Source organism: Neoarius graeffei, chromosome 12 (assembly GCF_027579695.1).
Source record: "Neoarius graeffei isolate fNeoGra1 chromosome 12, fNeoGra1.pri, whole genome shotgun sequence".
Lineage (NCBI taxonomy): Eukaryota > Metazoa > Chordata > Actinopteri > Siluriformes > Ariidae > Neoarius > Neoarius graeffei.
This window is the reverse complement of record NC_083580.1, coordinates 15,660,170-15,678,611: the sequence shown is the minus strand read 5'-3', so window position 1 is coordinate 15,678,611 and position 18,442 is coordinate 15,660,170. Positions and strand designations below refer to the sequence as shown.

General features: G+C 38.6%; 1 protein-coding gene across 6 annotated transcripts in view; it reads right to left on the bottom strand.

The window, feature by feature from the left end:
• Positions 1-7,188: 7,188 nt before the first annotated feature.
• rab27b (RAB27B, member RAS oncogene family) overlaps positions 7,189-18,442 on the bottom strand; it is a 174,643-nt gene continuing 163,389 nt past the window's right edge. For all 6 annotated transcript variants that reach the window (XM_060934997.1, XM_060934995.1, XM_060934999.1 and 3 more), the window contains one exon: positions 7,189-7,630. In XM_060934997.1, the coding sequence (XP_060790980.1) occupies positions 7,441-7,630 (190 nt within the window). In that variant the 3' untranslated portion in view covers positions 7,189-7,440. The remainder of the gene's footprint in view (positions 7,631-18,442) is intronic.

Genomic DNA, 18,442 nt, shown 5'->3' with positions numbered 1-18,442 from the left:
CTGTCCCTTTAAAACATGTTAACATGCATGGAAATGTTCTTGTGCATACATATAAATTTGTGGATTTACACAACAGTTGTTTGTCATCTTAGATATAGATGCATAACCTAGTTGTGACTAAAGAAAGACTCAACCAAGTAAGCTGTACTGAATTTATGTCTCCAAGGAGACACATATTTCAAATATATTAAACACAAGAGTGACGTATAGCGGGCAATGCTGTGCTCTAATCTCAGACTAATTGTGAACACTGACCCCTTCCTTGCTGACTGCAATATGATCAAGTCCCAAATTAAGTATACAGAACTTCTGCAGAAATCCTATTAAATCCTAACAGAACATTTTATTCTTCTGATTACTATTATGAGGTACAATGCTTTTAAAACTAAGATATGAAGAATTGTCTTGTTCGTACACCATTCGCTTAGTTTTTTTCCACAGCATGCTACACACGGACTCGTGTTCTTGTCCATACTTTGTCCTCAGGCACCTCTTGCTTGATAGTTATCTAATAAAATAAAAACCGTTGGTCTCATTTTGGCCCTGACTGTACACTTCAGTACAAATTAACACGGTTTGTGTTCTCACACTCACTCACACACAAGGAAGCGTAGATGTTTTCCTTTATTCATAAGGAAGATACAGAACACTCATCATTTAATGTTCTCCAAGTAAACAGAGTTAGTGAAACCTGGTTTCCTGTTACACTCCATACCCAATTTATATGCAGGTTTGCACAGCATGTCATTGGTCAGTAGATCTATACAGGCATAATGAGAGAACATTAATGTAAACTTTCAGCCTTCTCAGATTTATCATTAGGTAGATTTTTGTAATTTGTGTTTTGGTCAAAGGCGAATGAAACGATGAGAAATTTTCTTTTAGCTTTGTCTCATTTGGTCCAAAAACTGTCAATACAACCCCGATTCCAAAAAAGTTGGGACAAAGTACAAATTGTAAATAAAAACAGAATGCAATAATTTACAAATCTCAAAAACTGATATTGTATTCACAATAGAACATAGACAACATATCAAATGTCGAAAGTGAGACATTTTGAAATTTCATGACAGCAACACATCTCAAAAAAGTTGGGACAGGGGCAATCAGAGGCTGGAAAAGTTAAAAGGAACAAAAAAGGAACAGCTGGAGGACCAAATTGCAACTCATTAGGTCAATTGGCAATAGGTCATTAACATGACTGGGTATAAAAAGAGCATCTTGGAGTGGCAGCGGCTCTCAGAAGTAAAGATGGGAAGAGGATCACCAATCCCCCTAATTCTGCGCCGACAAATAGTGGAGCAATATCAGAAAGGAGTTCGACAGTGTAAAATTGCAAAGAGTTTGAACATATCATCTACAATGCATAATATCATCAAAAGATTCAGAGAATCTGGAAGAATCTGTGTGTAAGGGTCAAGGCCGGAAAACCATACTGGGTGCCCGTGATCTTCGGGCCCTTAGACGGCACTGCATCACATACAGGCATGCTTCTGTATTGGAAATCACAAAATGGGCTCAGGAATATTTCCAGAGAACATTATCTGTGAACACAATTCACCGTGCCATCCGCCGTTGCCAGCTAAAACTCTATAGTTCAAAGAAGAAGCCATATCTAAACAGGATCCAGAAGCGCAGACGTCTTCTCTGGACCAAGGCTCATTTAAAATGGACTGTGGCAAAGTGGAAAACTGTTCTGTGGTCAGACGAATCAAAATTTGTTCTTTATGGAAATCAGGGACGCCGTGTCATTCGGACTAAAGAGGAGAAGGACGACCCAAGTTGTTATCAGCGCTCAGTTCAGAAGCCTGCATCTCTGATGGTATGAGGTTGCATTAGTGCATGTGGCATGGGCAGCTTACACATCTGGAAAGACACCATCAATGCTGAAAGGTATATCCAGGTTCTAGAGCAACATATGCTCCCATCCAGACGACGTCTCTTTCAGGGAAGACCTTGCATTTTCCAACATGACAATGCCAAACCACATACTGCATCAATTACAGCATCATGGCTGCGTAGAAGAAGGGTCCGGGTACTGAACTGGCCAGCCTGCAGTCCAGATCTTTCACCCATAGAAAACATTTGGCGCATCATAAAACGGAAGATATGACAAAAAAGACCTAAGACAGTTGAGCAACTAGAATCCTACATTAGACAAGAATGGGTTAACATTCCTATCCCTAAACTTGAGCAACTTGTCTGGGGACTGAGCAGACGTTTACAGACTGTTGTAAAGAGAAAAGGGGATGTCTCACAGTGGTAAACATGGCCTTGTCCCAACTTTTTTGAGATGTGTTGTCATGAAATTTAAAGTCACCTAATTTTTCTCTTTAAATGATACATTTTCTCAGTTTAAACATTTGATATGTCATCTATGTTCTATTCTGAATAAAATATGGAATTTTGAAACTTCCACATCATTGCATTCCGTTTTTATTTACAATTTGTACTTTGTCCCAACTTTTTTGGAATCGGGGTTGTAGATGGCAAAACTAAATAGTGACACTGGACAGGTTCATAAGGGAAAAAACATTTCTGTACACTTGCCAGAAAGAGTTCAATAAATGAATATATATAAAAAGTTTGTTTTGGCACTGATCACGGTAAAAAGATAACATCATTTGAAGCTGTGCTTATGTTAAAGTGTTGCTAGTGTACTTTAATGTTGTGTGATTGAGTCACACAACATTATCTGGTCATTTCGTTGAATTTCTAAGTGAGGAGTAATTCAGGTCCACTTATATCTGTGTTCGTTAAGTGGAATTATATGTTAGACCAGTAATTAAAAATTAAAATCCAAAAATGGTAAAATACTCATTATTGTGGTCTAGGAAATCCACGAGTTTTTAATTTCTTATACTGTCCACACAAAGCAGATTTTCCTCTGTTTTTTACACCAATTTTGAAACTATTTGAAATAAGCTCCAGCCATTCAAAAATGAATCTGCTTAAACCCCCCCCAATTACCTCGGTCTTGTAGAGTTTCAAAAAACTTTGAAATACCACAATTTAGCTCATTTTATTGGTTCAGGAAAAATTCATGAGCAAAGTGTAAGTTCTAGTTAGTGCACTTACTAGAGCGCAGTCAGTCACTTTAGGAAACGTCCCAATCATAAAAAGTGCATAGAAGCCATTTCAACAAGACTTTTCATCGCCATTTATACAGTGTAGATCTCAGCGCCTAATAAAATGTGAGTGTTACCCATAATGCACTGGGTAATGTTAACCCTTAGAATGAACTGTGGTCAGTGATTACAAAATTACTTGAATGTTATGTAATAAACCGTAGATTAGCCATGTTAGGTGCAACATTGAGAGAAGTTACACTTGCGTACCTTCCCTGTGCCCTCAGATGGGCTTTAGTTCAGTGTGCTAGCAATTAACTAACAGGCTACTCGTTAAATACTAAAACACAGTAATGTTATGAACTAAACCGCACGCTATTTGAAATTCTCACTGACTCTCGACAGTGTTCTTAAAGAATTATTTAATGTGATCTCATGTAGACACTATGACGTGAATATACCAATTTAAAAAACATCTCTAAGTACCACATGTATCAAAACTGAATAGATACAGTGTCCTCCACAATTATTGGCACCCCTCGTAAATATTAGTAAAAAGGGTTGGGGGGAAAAAAATGAGAAAAATGCAACCTTTAACTGAAACAAACATTCAGAAAGAAAAAAAAAAATCCCTCCTCAAGAAATAATTATTTTCATCAAAAACACATGTGCCACTATTACTGACACCCCTGGAAATTATAGTGAACACAATGTAACTGAAGAAATGTTTCCCATTTAAATTGTACAGCATTTCTGAGTTGACTGGAGCGTATAGGAACTTTCAAGCTGTAATCCATGACTTCCTGATTAACTGGGGAACAAATATGAGGTGACACAGAGCCCAAATTCCCTTAGTCATCCATCAACATGGGAACGATAAGCGAAAACACAAACCAAATGAGGGAGACGTGTGCTGACCTTCGTAAGTCAGGGAATGCTTATAGTTACTTATTTATTGAACAGGCGGTCCAATTCAGCTAAGGCTAGTTTAAATAGAGGCCTGTAATAACATATAGAAACACCTAAAAAAGGTATATAAATATGTGAACAAAAACTATAGGCTATGAATACACATATATCCAAACTAACTACACAAATTAAGTCGAAGACTCTTCTTGAATTTAGGGAATGATGCTTCCTTTCTCAACCTACTTGGAAGCGTGTTCCACACTTTACTCACCTGAAAATGTCTGTTTCTACTGTTAGGGCAATAATAAACGAGTGTCATCAGGAGATCACATCCACACACACACCCCGGCCCCTACATGAAACCCCACGCCAAATTTTCCTAAGTTGAACTGGTGGCCCAAAAGGCACAAATCCTCTGGTCACTTAACATAACTGTCTGGTTTAGTGAAAAAATTCCGAATAGTTGGAGTTACACTACCGTTCAAAAGTTTGGGGTCACCCAGACAATTTTGTGTTTTCCATGAAAAGTCACACTTTTATTTACCACCATAAGTTGTAAAATGAATAGAAAATATAGTCAAGACATTTTTCTGGCCATTTTGAGCATTTAATCGACCCCACAAATGTGATGCTCCAGAAACTCAATCTGCTCAAAGGAAGGTCAGTTTTATAGCTTCCCTAAAGAGCTCAACTGTTTTCAGCTGTGCTAACATGATTGTACAAGGGTTTTCTAATCATCCATTAGCCTTCTGAGGCAATGAGCAAACACATTGTACCATTAGAACACTGGAGTGATAGTTGCTGGAAATGGGCCTCTATACACCTATGGAGATATTGCACCAAAAACCAGACATTTGCAGCTAGAATAGTCATTTACCACATTAGCAATGTATAGAGTGGATTTCTGATTATTTTTGAAAGAAAAGCACTGTTCTTTTCAATGAAGATCACTTTAAACTAAAGAAATTTCAAAGTGACCCCAAACTTTTGAACGGTAGTGTATGCTCCGGAAACTAAAATGTTTACAGACGGACAGAGTGATAGCTATACCCCCCCATATTATATGTGTAAATAAGTGAACACCAGAAATTTATTTAAATCAAAGGCTGGATTTTTCATGTCCCAGCGTGAGATGAAGCAACTTCACCAAAAGGTGGATTTTCTCCAACCCTTCTTCCTAATCTTCACAAGGGGTGCCAATAATTGTGGAGGGCACTGTATGTTGTGTACATTCAGGAGTAGGGTCTTTAAACAGAACCAAATGTAACTAGTTGTGTACAATACTTTTTTTTTGCTATGACCCTCCATTTCAAAGAAACCGTTGTGTTCTATATATATTTGACACATGATAATGAATCTGCACATATCGCTGGTCAAAGGCAATCTGTAGTCCACTAATTAATACAGTATAAAAAGTGCTTTTGGTACACAAACAGCATGTGAGAAGTCAATTATGTTTTTGAGCTACACGGAATACACAAACCTATACAACACACAGAGTCTAAAACACTTTCGCATCATGGAAGCAAAACGAAGTTCTGAAATAACTGATGTTTGGGAGAAAGACCACAGCTGGAGCTTCGGCTCTGACCCCAGACTCGCTGTGAAGGGCTGAATGTGGAGCGCAAAGTGAGCGAATGCAGATAATTTAATATTACTTACTATCATCACTGGTATGTTCTAATAATGATCAATACTGAGATTTTCTATGAAAATCAATCTACTTCCAAAAACACTCAAGGTTTTTAGATCACAACTCGAACTAAAATAGGAAACTGAATTGGGAATGAATATTAACGGAGTGAAATTACAGTAACTAATACTTTTCAAACATTTATGAGAAATTACTGTGTTGGAAACAAATTAAATCAAAGATTGAAAATGAAAAGAGAAGGACTATTTTGCCCAAAAACATTAATACTTGACGTGCTATTATATGTTGAGCAAAACATTCCTTTAACAGCTAAAGAATGCCGTGCAGTGTTTTTGAACCAAACCTGATCTGTTCCTTTTCCTCAACGTACAGTGTTTAGACAAATACTAAAAATAAGGATTTCCATGACAACGCTACATCAGCAGGGCAGAATAAAACGCAGCAGCCGTCGTGAACCATTAAACCTGAAACTGCTAATGTAAATGATTAGAAATCTAGTCAGGTGGGGGGGGAAAAGAAAAAAGAAAAAAAAAAAAGAGTACATTTTCGTAAAAATGGACAATACAGTAAGTGTAGAATCTAAACTATATATTTAAAATCTTCATAGATATTCTGTCTTAAAGGAACAGTCCACCGTACTTCCATAATGAAATATGCTCTTATCTGAATTGAGACGAGCTGCTCCGTACCTCTCCGAGCTTTGCGCGACCTCCCAGTCAGTCAGACGCAGTCAGACGCGCTGTCACTCCTGTTAGCAATGTAGCTAGGCTCAGCATGGCCAACGGTATTTTTTGGGGCTGTAGTTAGATGCGACCAAACCCTTCCGCGTTTTTCCTGTTTACATAGGTTTATATGACCAGTGATATGAAACAAGTTCAGTTACACAAATTGAAACGTGGCGATTTTCTATGCTATGGAAAGTCCGCACTATAATGACAGGCGTACTAACACCTTCTGCGCGCTTCGGCAGCGCATTGATATCTGAGCTCCGTATCAATGCGCTGCCGAAGGTGTTAGTACGCCTGTCATTATAGTGCGGACTTTCCATAGCATAGAAAATCGCTACGTTTCAATTTGTGTAACTGAACTTGTTTCATATCACTGGTCATATAAACCTATGTAAACAGGAAAAACGCGGAAGAGTTTGGTCGCATCTAACTACAGCCCCAAAAAATACCATTGGCCATGCTGAGCCTAGCTACATTGCTAACAGGAGTGACAGCGCGTCTGACTGCGTCTGACTGACTGGGAGGTCGCGCAAAGCTCGGAGAGGTACGGAGCAGCTCGTCTCAATTCAGATAAGAGCATATTTCATTATGGAAGTACGGCGGACTGTTCCTTTAAATACGTTCGCTTAAATATTTCTCTCGATAAAACTAATTAAAGGGCAGAAAGTATTCATTTCACACTGGACTGGAGAACTAAATCCATACATTCAGTCATACATTAACTGTATTCATGCTTTAATGCAAGCATTTAAAACTGAGCATTTAAAAAAAAACAACAACCTCATAACCGTCCAAGATTTTATAAAGAAATAAATATTGTGATGATGAATCATTGCTTAAATGGGTGTTTAATGACCAATCATGAGGTGGAAAAAGACCAACAGCTTATTAACCAGATTTTTTTTTTTCTTCAAGGTGCACTAGATGTACTACAAACGAGAAAGAAGTGTTGAGACATTTGAAATGCATTTACAAACCGATCCAGCGCCCTGCTTTCATCACCACACTGAGTACATACGTACGTACAGGACCGAGCTGGAACTCCAGCATCCGTGCACAGGAGGGCGCAATAAGGCAACTTCTAACAGGCGCATTTTTTCTCTGCTGTTGGCACGGCGCTCAGTTTGCTGGTGCTGTCTGTTTGAGGTGCCTCGAACTTATCCGGCTTTTCCACACACTGCTCCATCCTCTTCATGACCAGGTCGAGCAGAGTGACCACGGCTTTATCTACTGCTGCGCCCGTCGCTGCGCTCGTCTCAAAGTACGGGATGCTGGAGGCGACAAAAGGAACAGTAAATGCCGTAGAATGGGATTTTAACAAAGCCCGAATGTTTGCAGCTTTGTCGGTGTTGCAACGAGACAAAGATAAGTGACAAATCCCTACAGATAAAAACCAGAACGTAGCAGCTCATCTGGCCTGCCATCAAAACCACCACGTCTACCAAAACATCAAACAGAACTGAAATGTGACAATATCAGAGATGCCTACCCCAAAATTTTGAATTTCAGTATTCTTGAAAACATTTTTCAGTATTTTGGAATGACTTTCAGTAACATTAATTTATGCGCATTTCCATTATAAAGAGGTGTATATACCAATATGTTTAACATTTAAATTATAAAAAAGTACTGTTTTGTGTGAACTGAATAAACAAAACACGAGCAGCCATCTCAGTTGAATTTCTACTCAACAAATTTCTAGAGCATACAATTTCTCACATTTTTCTAAATTCCCTGTTCGCAGACATTACGGTTGACTACCAATCATTGGTATTGAATGTAACTCCTCAAAAGTATTATATTATATTGCCTGGCAAAATGTTCTACCTGTTAACGGATTCTAATAAAATTTTTAAAAAATTTCTTATTTCATGCCAAAGAGAGTCCGACGTTATCTTAATGTCCCAATATATAAATACTTCAGCATAATGCTTCAGAAGAGACATTGAATAAAATGGCATTTATAATTGTATTTAAAACAGTGGAATGATCCATTTTTTGCCACAATCCCAACAACACTAATCATAAAATTCTGTTTTTGATCATACTACATGTACATTTGTACTTGCAACACTGAAAAGACTTGGAATTAAAGAAGTACAGCCGGTGTTTTGATATTTCAGTGAATAAAAATCAGACATGTAAAAAGAAACTGAATAAGTTTAACTCACATTTCATGGCACTAATTGGCAAGTTCAACTCCAAGCATAGGTCAACCATCACCGCTTCAGCACGTGTCACGTTCCGCGTCTTTTCATCCACAGATTTCGTAAAAAACTGCTGGATACCCCCAGATTTACTTTCCGCCTGACTCGCTATTTCAGCATATTCCATATGTTTTTTGGAGTTGACATACCGCCTGCAGTCATCGCGACCACCATGAGTGATGTTAATGTCAGTTCTACACAGTTTGCAGTGCGCGTATCCATTGCCCTTTTGACTGGGTGTAATGCACGGTCATTCTACCATATATCGTGGGAGGAACACCTGAGACCTGTGTTTCACTTGTCCCGATACTGAGCGTTTCATTTCCACTATTGAGAAGCAGCACCGTGTGTGTGTGATGTCGAGCGAAAATAGCGCGAACAAAACGTGCGGTATCTGTGCATGTCGCGCACAGCATGTGTGGTTGTCGTAAAAATAAATAGCCGTGAATCGCGCATGGATTGAAAAAGTCGCTTGGACATTTAAAAACAACTCACTGGAATTTTTTAAGACTTTATAATAATTCCGTACAGAATAACACCGTTTGCCGTAACATCGTATTTACGTAACTTTTCCGTACAAAATACGGCCAATCCGTACTAGTAGGCATCTCTGCAATGTGAGAGAGGACCAACCTCCACGACAAATTGTTTACAACAGAAAAATCAACAAAAGGACGAAATTTTGTTCCTCAAGGGAAGATCGACCCAAAACATCGACTAGAACTGAATTTGCATGATAAGTGAGAGAGGAGATACAATTCTAGTCAGAAGAAAATTTGTTAAGTCGACCCAAGTACTAATTTGTTCGCAAAACATTGACAATACAATGAGCAAGTTTTGTGCAGAAGGTCTAGTTCTTTCAAATAAAACACTCAGAACTGAAATCCATTGAGAACTGAGAGAGGAAGGAGACATGATTTAACTGAAAAAGTTGGAAACAAATTGTTTACAACAAGAAAACCCATAAACAAATGGCCAAGTTTTGTTCCCTGAGGGAAGATCGACCCAAAATGTCGATCAGAACTTAAATCGGATGAGAAATGAGAGAGGAGATAAAATTCTAGTGAGAGGCCTGGAAAATGTGTTAATTTGGCCTAATTATTAACTCGTTAGCAAAAAAACTTACCAAAACAACCATCAAGTTTTGTGCGGAGTGATGAGTTCTTTCACACAAAACAATCAGAACAGAAATCTGTGGAGAACTAACGGAGGAGATACGATTTAACTGAATAATGGACAACGGACACCACACCATGGCAACAACTCAGCGGCCTTAAGCCCCATCTACACGATCATACATTTGTCCATGGACATCGTCATACAAATGTACGATGATGTTCATGGACAAATGTATAATCGTGTGGACGGTTTTCCCAACAAACTTGAACAACGTCATACTTGTATGACGTTGTATGATGTTCAGATTTTTAGAATCGTGTTTCTACTTTCCAACAAATGTTCACATCATCTTACAACATTTTGGGTCATCCACCAATCAGATTGTTAATTCGGGTCATGTGATCTACACTGCCTGTCATGTGACATACAAAATGCATGATCGTGTGGACAGAAATCCACAACATGATCATACAAACTTGAACATCATCATACATTTGTATCATAATCTCATCTCATCTCATCATCTCTAGCCACTTTATCCTGTTCTACAGGGTCGCAGGCAAGCTGGAGCCTATCTCAGCTGACTACGGGTGAAAGGCGGGGTACACCCTGGACAAGTCGCCAGGTCATCACAGGACTGACACATACAGTAGACTTGTATGATAATGTTTTGGACAAATGTATGATCGTGTAGACGGGGCTTTATGGCCAGATGAGTGAATGATCGACAAACAAAACTCGATTACAAATCAAAATTAAAGGTGACGAATGTTGACAAAATATCTTCAGACAAAAATACAGCACCGATTCATACTGAATCTCAGATTTAGATAAACAATGTAGTGTCTAATTTTAATCCTGGGACTTTTGTTAATGTTAAAGGTCCAAATGTATTCGCCTTCAGAGAGACAAATTACAAAGGAATGTCCACATGGCCCCTATAGATTAAAACACACACTCACCTGCTCCTTTACCCCTGATGTCCGATGGCCTTTTTAATAATAATTAAACTATAAATCAAAGGCCTTGACTGACGTCTCTCTGCGGTTCACATCACATAACCTGCTGTTGTGCTGCAGAGACTAAACCTGAGCTCTGATTAGCAGTGTACAGCTTCCTCATTTACAGGGACTAAAATCGTTCCGGCTGACTCTCATGTTGATTTATATCGTTACACTTCACTGGGAAATCCTGCAGCACAGCAGGCCGAGCTCCATAAACAGAGCCGTATTTGAGCGAGTGTAGTTTGGACATGGACTGCATGTGTGATTAGCAATAAAATGTGTAACATGCAAATTCTAACTTGCCTAGAATTATGATTCAAACACAGATTGTTTGTTTGTTTATTCAACTTAAAATTGTGCATCATTTAATTGTGTATCATATTTAAGTCTTTTATTATTTATTCCTTCCGTAGTTGGTATAAATATGCCTTGAAAAGAGGGAAGCAGGGCGGCACGGTGGTGTAGTGGTTAGCGCTGTCGCCTCACAGCAAGAAGGTCCTGGGTTCGAGCCCCGTGGCCGGCGAGGGCCTTTCTGTGTGGAGTTTGCATGTTCTCCCCGTGTCCGCGTGGGTTTCCTCCGGGTGCTCCGGTTTCCCCCACAGTCCAAAGACATGCAGGTTAGGTTAACTGGTGACTCTAAATTGACCGTAGGTGTGAATGTGAGTGTGGGTGGTTGTCTGTGTCTATGTGTCAGCCCTGTGATGACCTGGCGACTTGTCTGGGGTGTACCCCGCCTTTCGGCCGTGGTCGGCTGGGATAGGCTCCAGCTTGCCTGCGACCCTGTAGAAGGATAAAGCGGCTACAGATAATGAGATGAGATGAGAAGAGGGAAGCCAAAAAGAAAAGCAAAAGGAACAGCTCATCTTGTCCTCTAATACTGGGGATGCCAAACTTTTTTGCAGCCAGGGGCCCCCCTTTTTTTTTTAGGGAGGGAGGGAAAAAAAAAAATCACAGAATCCTTAGCCCAGATTCAGCGATAAAGTGAACGCATTTCTAGGGAACAAACTATACACACACCGTTTTCATTGGCAAGCTCCTCTCCTATGTTTTTTCCCCCCCAAAATAATGATGTTAAAGTCATTATTTTTATAATTTGTGTTTCCCTTTTCAAACAGCGCTAGGTTTTGAGAAACAAAGATACTATTTAAATGCTTACTGAGTATTTGGACGCCTTTCATACTGCTTTTTGTGTACTAATAGTACAGAAGTACAGTACGTGTACTCAGATGCGGCCAAACTGAATGCGAGACTCCACCAAGCCTACAGCAGTGGGATTACATTTCCACAACCTGCACCCTGATTGGCTGAACGCATTCATTTCATGGATGATATATAAGAAAAATGGAACCTCCGGCGAAAAAAAAAAATGTTTGAGATGTCAGGGAAATCAACAGATGGATGATTTTCCAACTCGTAGGAAAAATCCTTCGTTGTTAATGTGTAAGGATCTAATCCCATTGAGTGGTTTCTACGTATATCCACTTCTTTTGAGTGTACTTCTTGGTTTTAATAACTTGCTTGTTTGCTGAACACAAACACGGCAATCAGCACAATTCTTGTGTTAATTGACCAGACTCCGCTTTTGGATCATTAATCCTTTTTGACTGAGAATGTCCTGCATGCATGGGTTTATGTTCGCTTCTGGCTCATCCATACAGTTTTAAATACAATACCTACAATTAAAAACAGTTTGTTTTTATTGCATTTATTTAATTCCTGGGCTCACGTCTGTAACAGGGAGTGATGTCGCATCCCATTAAGACACTTTATAATAGATTATTAGGTTCTAAAAGAACAGATGAGCCAAAATAATTGGGGATCTTTTTTAATGGGCTCCATGGACACCGCCAGGGGGGGAAGGCTAGAACAATTCTAACTAATGCCCCACCACAATTAGCACCTGAACTTCTATCAGTTAATAAATGCAATGAGTTTGCATCTTTTTTCAAAGGTAAAATTGATAAAATAAGGCAGAATATTTCTCATAATATATCTCAGTTGCAAAAAATTGAAAAACTGCAATCACCAATGACACAGATAGATAACTTTAACACAATGTCAGAATTTTGTTTAATTGATTATGAGACTCTTGAAAAAACTGTACAAAATCTCAGTTCTTCAACATCTGAACTGGACATTCTGCCCACCAACTTTTTTAAGTCTGTTCTTCATCTTATAATTACAGATGTGCTTCAAATTATAAATACATCCTTGGAGACTGGCGTTGTTCCTGTGTCCCTAAAAAAAGCTGTTGTAAAGCCCCTTCTTAAAAAAATAATCTGGATCCTTCAGTGTTAAATAACTACAGGCCAATATCAAATCTACCATTCATCGGGAAAATCCTGGAAAAAATTGTCTTCAATCAATTAACTGCCTTCTTGATATCAAACAGCCGTTTTGATAATTTTCAGTCAGGATTTCGTGCCAATCATAGCACTGAAACAGCGCTGATTAAAGTTATAAATGACATACGTCTTAATACTGATGCAGGCAGAACATCGGTCCTGGTATTACTGGACCTCAGTGCAGCTTTTGATACTGATCACAACATACTGCTATATCGACTTGAACACTGGGTTGGGTTGACTGGTAAAGTTATCAATTGGTTAAAATCATACTTAAAAGATAGAAGCTTCTTTGTTACCCTGGGAAATTGTTCCTCAACGTCAATGCCCTTGACCTGTGGTGTCCCCCAGGGGTCGATTCTTGGACCATTACTTTTCAACCTTTATATGCTCCCACTTGGGCAAATTATCAATAAAAATTCAATTTTGTATCACTGCTATGCAGATGATACCCAAATTTATTTTGCTCTATCACCAAATGACTATGCCCCCCTTGAATGTCTCTACCAGTGCATCGATCAAATCAATAGCTGGATGTCACAAAATTTTCTCCAGTTGAACACAGATAAAACAGAAGTAATTCTATTTGGAAAAAAAGATGAAAGACTCAGGATTACCACTATTCTTGACACAAAAGGGATTAAAACTAAAGAAATGGTTAAAAATCTTGGTGTTTTCATTGACAGCGAGCCTAACTTTGACAGTCACATGAAAGCAATCACTAAAACGGCATTTTATCACCTAAAAAACATTTCCAAACTAAGAGGACTTATGTCAAAAAATGATCTGGAAAAACTAATACATGCCTTCATCTCTAGTAGGGTTGATTACTGCAATGGCCTTTTCACAGGCCTGCCAAAAAAGACCATTAAACGACTTCAGCTGGTTCAAAATGCAGCGGCGAGGGTTCTCACACGAACAAAAAGAACAGAGCACATTACCCCAATTCTAAGGTCCCTTCACTGGCTTCCAGTAAGCTACAGAATTGACTTTAAAGCATTGCTGCTGGTGTATAAATCTCTAAATGGCACAGGGCCCAATTACCTCTCTGATATGTTGCAGCGGCCTAACCCGATCAGATCTACCAGATCGCAACAGAAAAATTTACTATTAAAACCAGTTGTTAAAACAAAGTGTGGTGAAGCAGCTTTTAGCTACTATGCAGTACATCTATGGAACCAACTGCCAGAGGACATTAAAAATGCTCCTGCTGTTGGCAGCTTCAAATCTAGGTTAAAGACCAAGCTGTTCTCAGATGCTTTCTGTTAAATAATTAATATTTTTTACATTTTTTATAATCTTTACTTTCTCTGTATGTTTTAAATTTACTTTAATTTTATTCTATTTTATTCCGCTGGTTTCTTTTTCTCCTTTTTTCTTTTTGGCATTTTATTATTTTATTTCTACTATTGTTTAATTCTTATTATTTTCTTTTAATTCTTTTAATTAATTGTTTTAGATTAAAAATAAAATTATTTTATGTAATTTTATTTCTCTATTGTTTACTGTTTTTGCTTTTGCTTCTGTAAAGCACATTGAACTGCCATTGTGTATGAAATGTGCTATATAAATAAACTTGCCTTGCCTAGGGGTCCAGCACTGCCATGGGGCCCTTTAAGGGGCTGATAATATGCTTTTAATGATTTTAATAAGACTTTTGAAATAACAACAATGCAATATTCCATCTGGTAAAATGAGCTAATTGAACAAGGTTGTCTATTTCTTGAGTTCTTCAACATATTGTCATTTAACCCTCCCCCTTTTACAAAATGGTACGGTCCAGTTCTGGTAGAAGCGCGATGCGTTAAATCTGTGTGCTGATCAGTGCAACGCTACTTGCTGCTGTGTCGCGGTGCAGCAGCCAGCCAGCCAGCCGTGGAGTGCGTACAGTCTATGATCGCTAAATATGAAGAGTGGCTGTCAAAAACGTAAAGAAAGGCAGCTGAAAGCTGAGAGGGACCGGAGAGGCAGGCAACTGGTCACTCAGTTTTTCCCAAAGAAAGGTAGCTATCGCTCACGTGTGTTCAAAATATTAGCGAATGGTAAATGAACAGTATGAACGTGGTTGGATTAGCCTATCAAGAGAACACTTTTACAGTTTGTACAGTGACAGTTTTTCCATTTTAATAACTGAACTGACTTGTGTGATAAACAAGATGAAATATTACATTATGCTGGTGCTAATAACTAGTGCTAATAACCAGTTTCATAACTAATGGGGTGCCCTAAATATGCACAGATTCAGCCTCAGGGGGGCCTCCGCCCTACCAAACCACTGAACCCCCCTTTGGAGAAGGAGGTAAGCAGCAATACAACCCATAAATGCTTTAGGATTGAAGTTTTTAATGAGCGAGCGCCATATACAGTTTGCTAGATTAAAGTGTTGCTAATAACGGACACTAACACAACAATCCATGGGATTTCCATAGGTATTTTGATGCTGGGTAGAAAACTTTTTCGATGATTTATTAGCAGTCACATCACACATTTCACTACCAATTGTCCTAGCACAAGAAAGCATGTGGCAAAATCTTGAATTTTCATTTGTGATTGTAAATGCACCAGAATTAGTCACTGACCAGTTTTCATCTTGTCCCTGGTAGGTTAATACATAAAATGTAATAAAATCACAAACTCAAGGTCCATGGGCTATCAAAAGTCAAATAATGACAATAGCGCAATTGTGACGAGGGTGGGCAAAGTTGGGGGGCCCAAAATTCTAATCTTTCATGGGGCCCAAAACTTCTGGCGGCGCCCCTGATGGGCTCCGATTCATTACAAGTGAACCTCAAAGTAAAAAAGATCAAGAGCCCCTGCTCGACAGCATTTCACTGCATGTGCCTAAGACTTTTACGCAGTACACACACACGCCTACATTCAGGCAGCACAGTGATACCACCTTTCACTGCTCCGGAGTCTGGAGCTCAATCCTGAGCTTGGGTTAGCAGTTCAGAGTTTCACATGTTCTCTCCATCTACTTTCCCATTTTCCGATAACGTTGCAGTCGATGGACTGACAAACTCTAAATTTCCTAGATGGGCTGGAGTGGTGTACTCCTGCCTTGTGGGTAATATTCCTGTATTAGACTCTGGATTCACTGTAACCCTGAACAGGATCAAACACCTGCTGGAGGTGAATGAATGAATAAAAGAAAATTCTACCGAAAGTGATGTATTTAAAAAAAAACAGCAAAGGCAGCGGAGATCTCCATTTTCAGATCACTTCATATTGCCCTCTTTAACTGAAGAAAATTACACAGTGCTACAATCATTATAGTTATTACACCGAGCACGCTGTGGAGGTTTGCTGCATAATTACAGTGGAAATATATTACATGTCGGATTACAATAGAACTGCACTGGACTGGAGAACACAACACTACAGGTAAAAAAGTAACAAATGAGAGATGACTAAATGAATAATTACAGAGCCAAATGACAGCTTAATTACACAGCACTTGCCATATCATTTAAAACTACAGTCTCGTGATAATAAAAGTAGCAATTTTAACAACCTTTGCAACTATAGATGGTTCGACCATCCCTTTCCAGAAGGATCCGTCTCAAAACGTGCAAAATTTCAAAAGCAACAATTAGCAACATTAGATCACGTATCCAGCCTCTGACTGGTGCTCTGCCTGATTTGATGATCTGCCACCCACGTAATAATTTTAGCATTTAATTAAATTAATTTTAGCTCCACTAGACTCCACTAAAGTCCACCACTCGCCCTCTAGACCCAGTCCCAGCATTGCGTTTCAAATCTTTCTTTGCTACTCTCACCATGTTCTGAAGAAACAGGTACCAGATCTAGAAAACTGCGCTTAAAATATGAGCAACCATTTTCCAATGTACACTTTTTAAGTCAAATTGTACAGAAAGTGATACTTAAGGAGGTTACCGAATCCCACCACAGTAATAGCTTCTCCCCCCCCCATTCAGGATTCAAGAAACCGTGCTGCTGAAAGTAGTTAATGATTTCACACTCAGTGATGAACAGAACAATGCATCTGATCTTGCACTGTTAGATCTTTCAGCTTCTAGACAGACTGGGAAAGAAAAAGTGTGATGGATTGTCAGGGTTTTATTGGGAATTATATTTCTTTAAAAAATAATTCTGTATGGTGTTCCACAAGGATCCATATTCAGCCCACTTTGGTTTTGTTTAGAAAATTAGGCAAGGCAAGGCAAGTTTATTTATATAGCACATTTCATACACAGTGGCAGTTCAATGTGCTTTACAGAAGTAAAACCAAAACAGTAAACAATAGAAAATAAAATTACATAAAATAAATGGGGAAGAAAAATAATAAGAATTAAACAATAGTAGAAATAAAATAATAAAATGAAGTAAAAGTTCAGTAAAAAAAAAACCAGCAGAATAAAATAGAATAAAAGTTAAGTAAAGTTTAAAACATGCAGAGACTGTAAAAGTTTAGAGTTTAAAACATGTAGAGATGACAATATTAATAATTTAGCACAGTGGTTCTCAAACTGTGGTACGCGTACCACCGGTGGTACGCGAGCGCGCTCTGGTGGTACGCGGGGGAAAGTCATATTTTCGCATTAACATTTTCAGCTAAAAAAAAAAAAAAAACCCTGAAACATACAGTGCATAATAAATACAACGTTTAAAAAGAAATGTGTAGCTACGTGTGAGAATGTGAAAAATTATGTCTGGCTTTTACATTTTTGTGGCAATGCAAGTCTTCAGGATTCTTTTTTTTTCCCTTTTTTTGTGCTGAGATGTTTGATGTTTCACATATCTTCTGCTGAGAAAAAAAGACTTGATGTTTGTGTTATCTGTGGGCCAGATTAGGAGCATAATTTTGTAGAGGTCGAATATGTACTGTATGGCTCTGTGCCATTTTCATTCGGTTGCAATTTGAGTGTGTATTGCGCTGTGTATGTAGGAGTATGTGAGAATTGTTGGACAGAGTTGTAAATGTCTGATTCGGTGTTAACAGCGATCAATAAATAACCATAATAAGGAATAAACATCTCTCCTGTGTGGCTGAAGCTAATAGGGAAGGCCTATGCTGCTATATTATAATGTTGGTCATCATGGTGGTACTCAGAGAGCTCAGTATTTTCTCAGGTAGTACAGAGTATAAAAAGTTTGAGAACCACTGATTTAGCAGAAAGCATCTGAAAACAGATTTCACACTTATACATAAGCCTTTAGTCTAGATTTGAAGCTGCCAACAGCAGGAGCATTTTTGATGTCCTCTGGGAGTTGGTTCCATAGCTGTACTGCATAGTAGCTAAAAGCTGCTTCACCACACTTTGTTTTAACAACAGGTTTTACCAGTAAATTTTGCTGCTGCGATCTGGTAGATCTGATTGGGTTAGGCCGCTGCAACATATCAGAGAGGTAATTGGGCCCTGTACCATTTAGAGATTTGTACA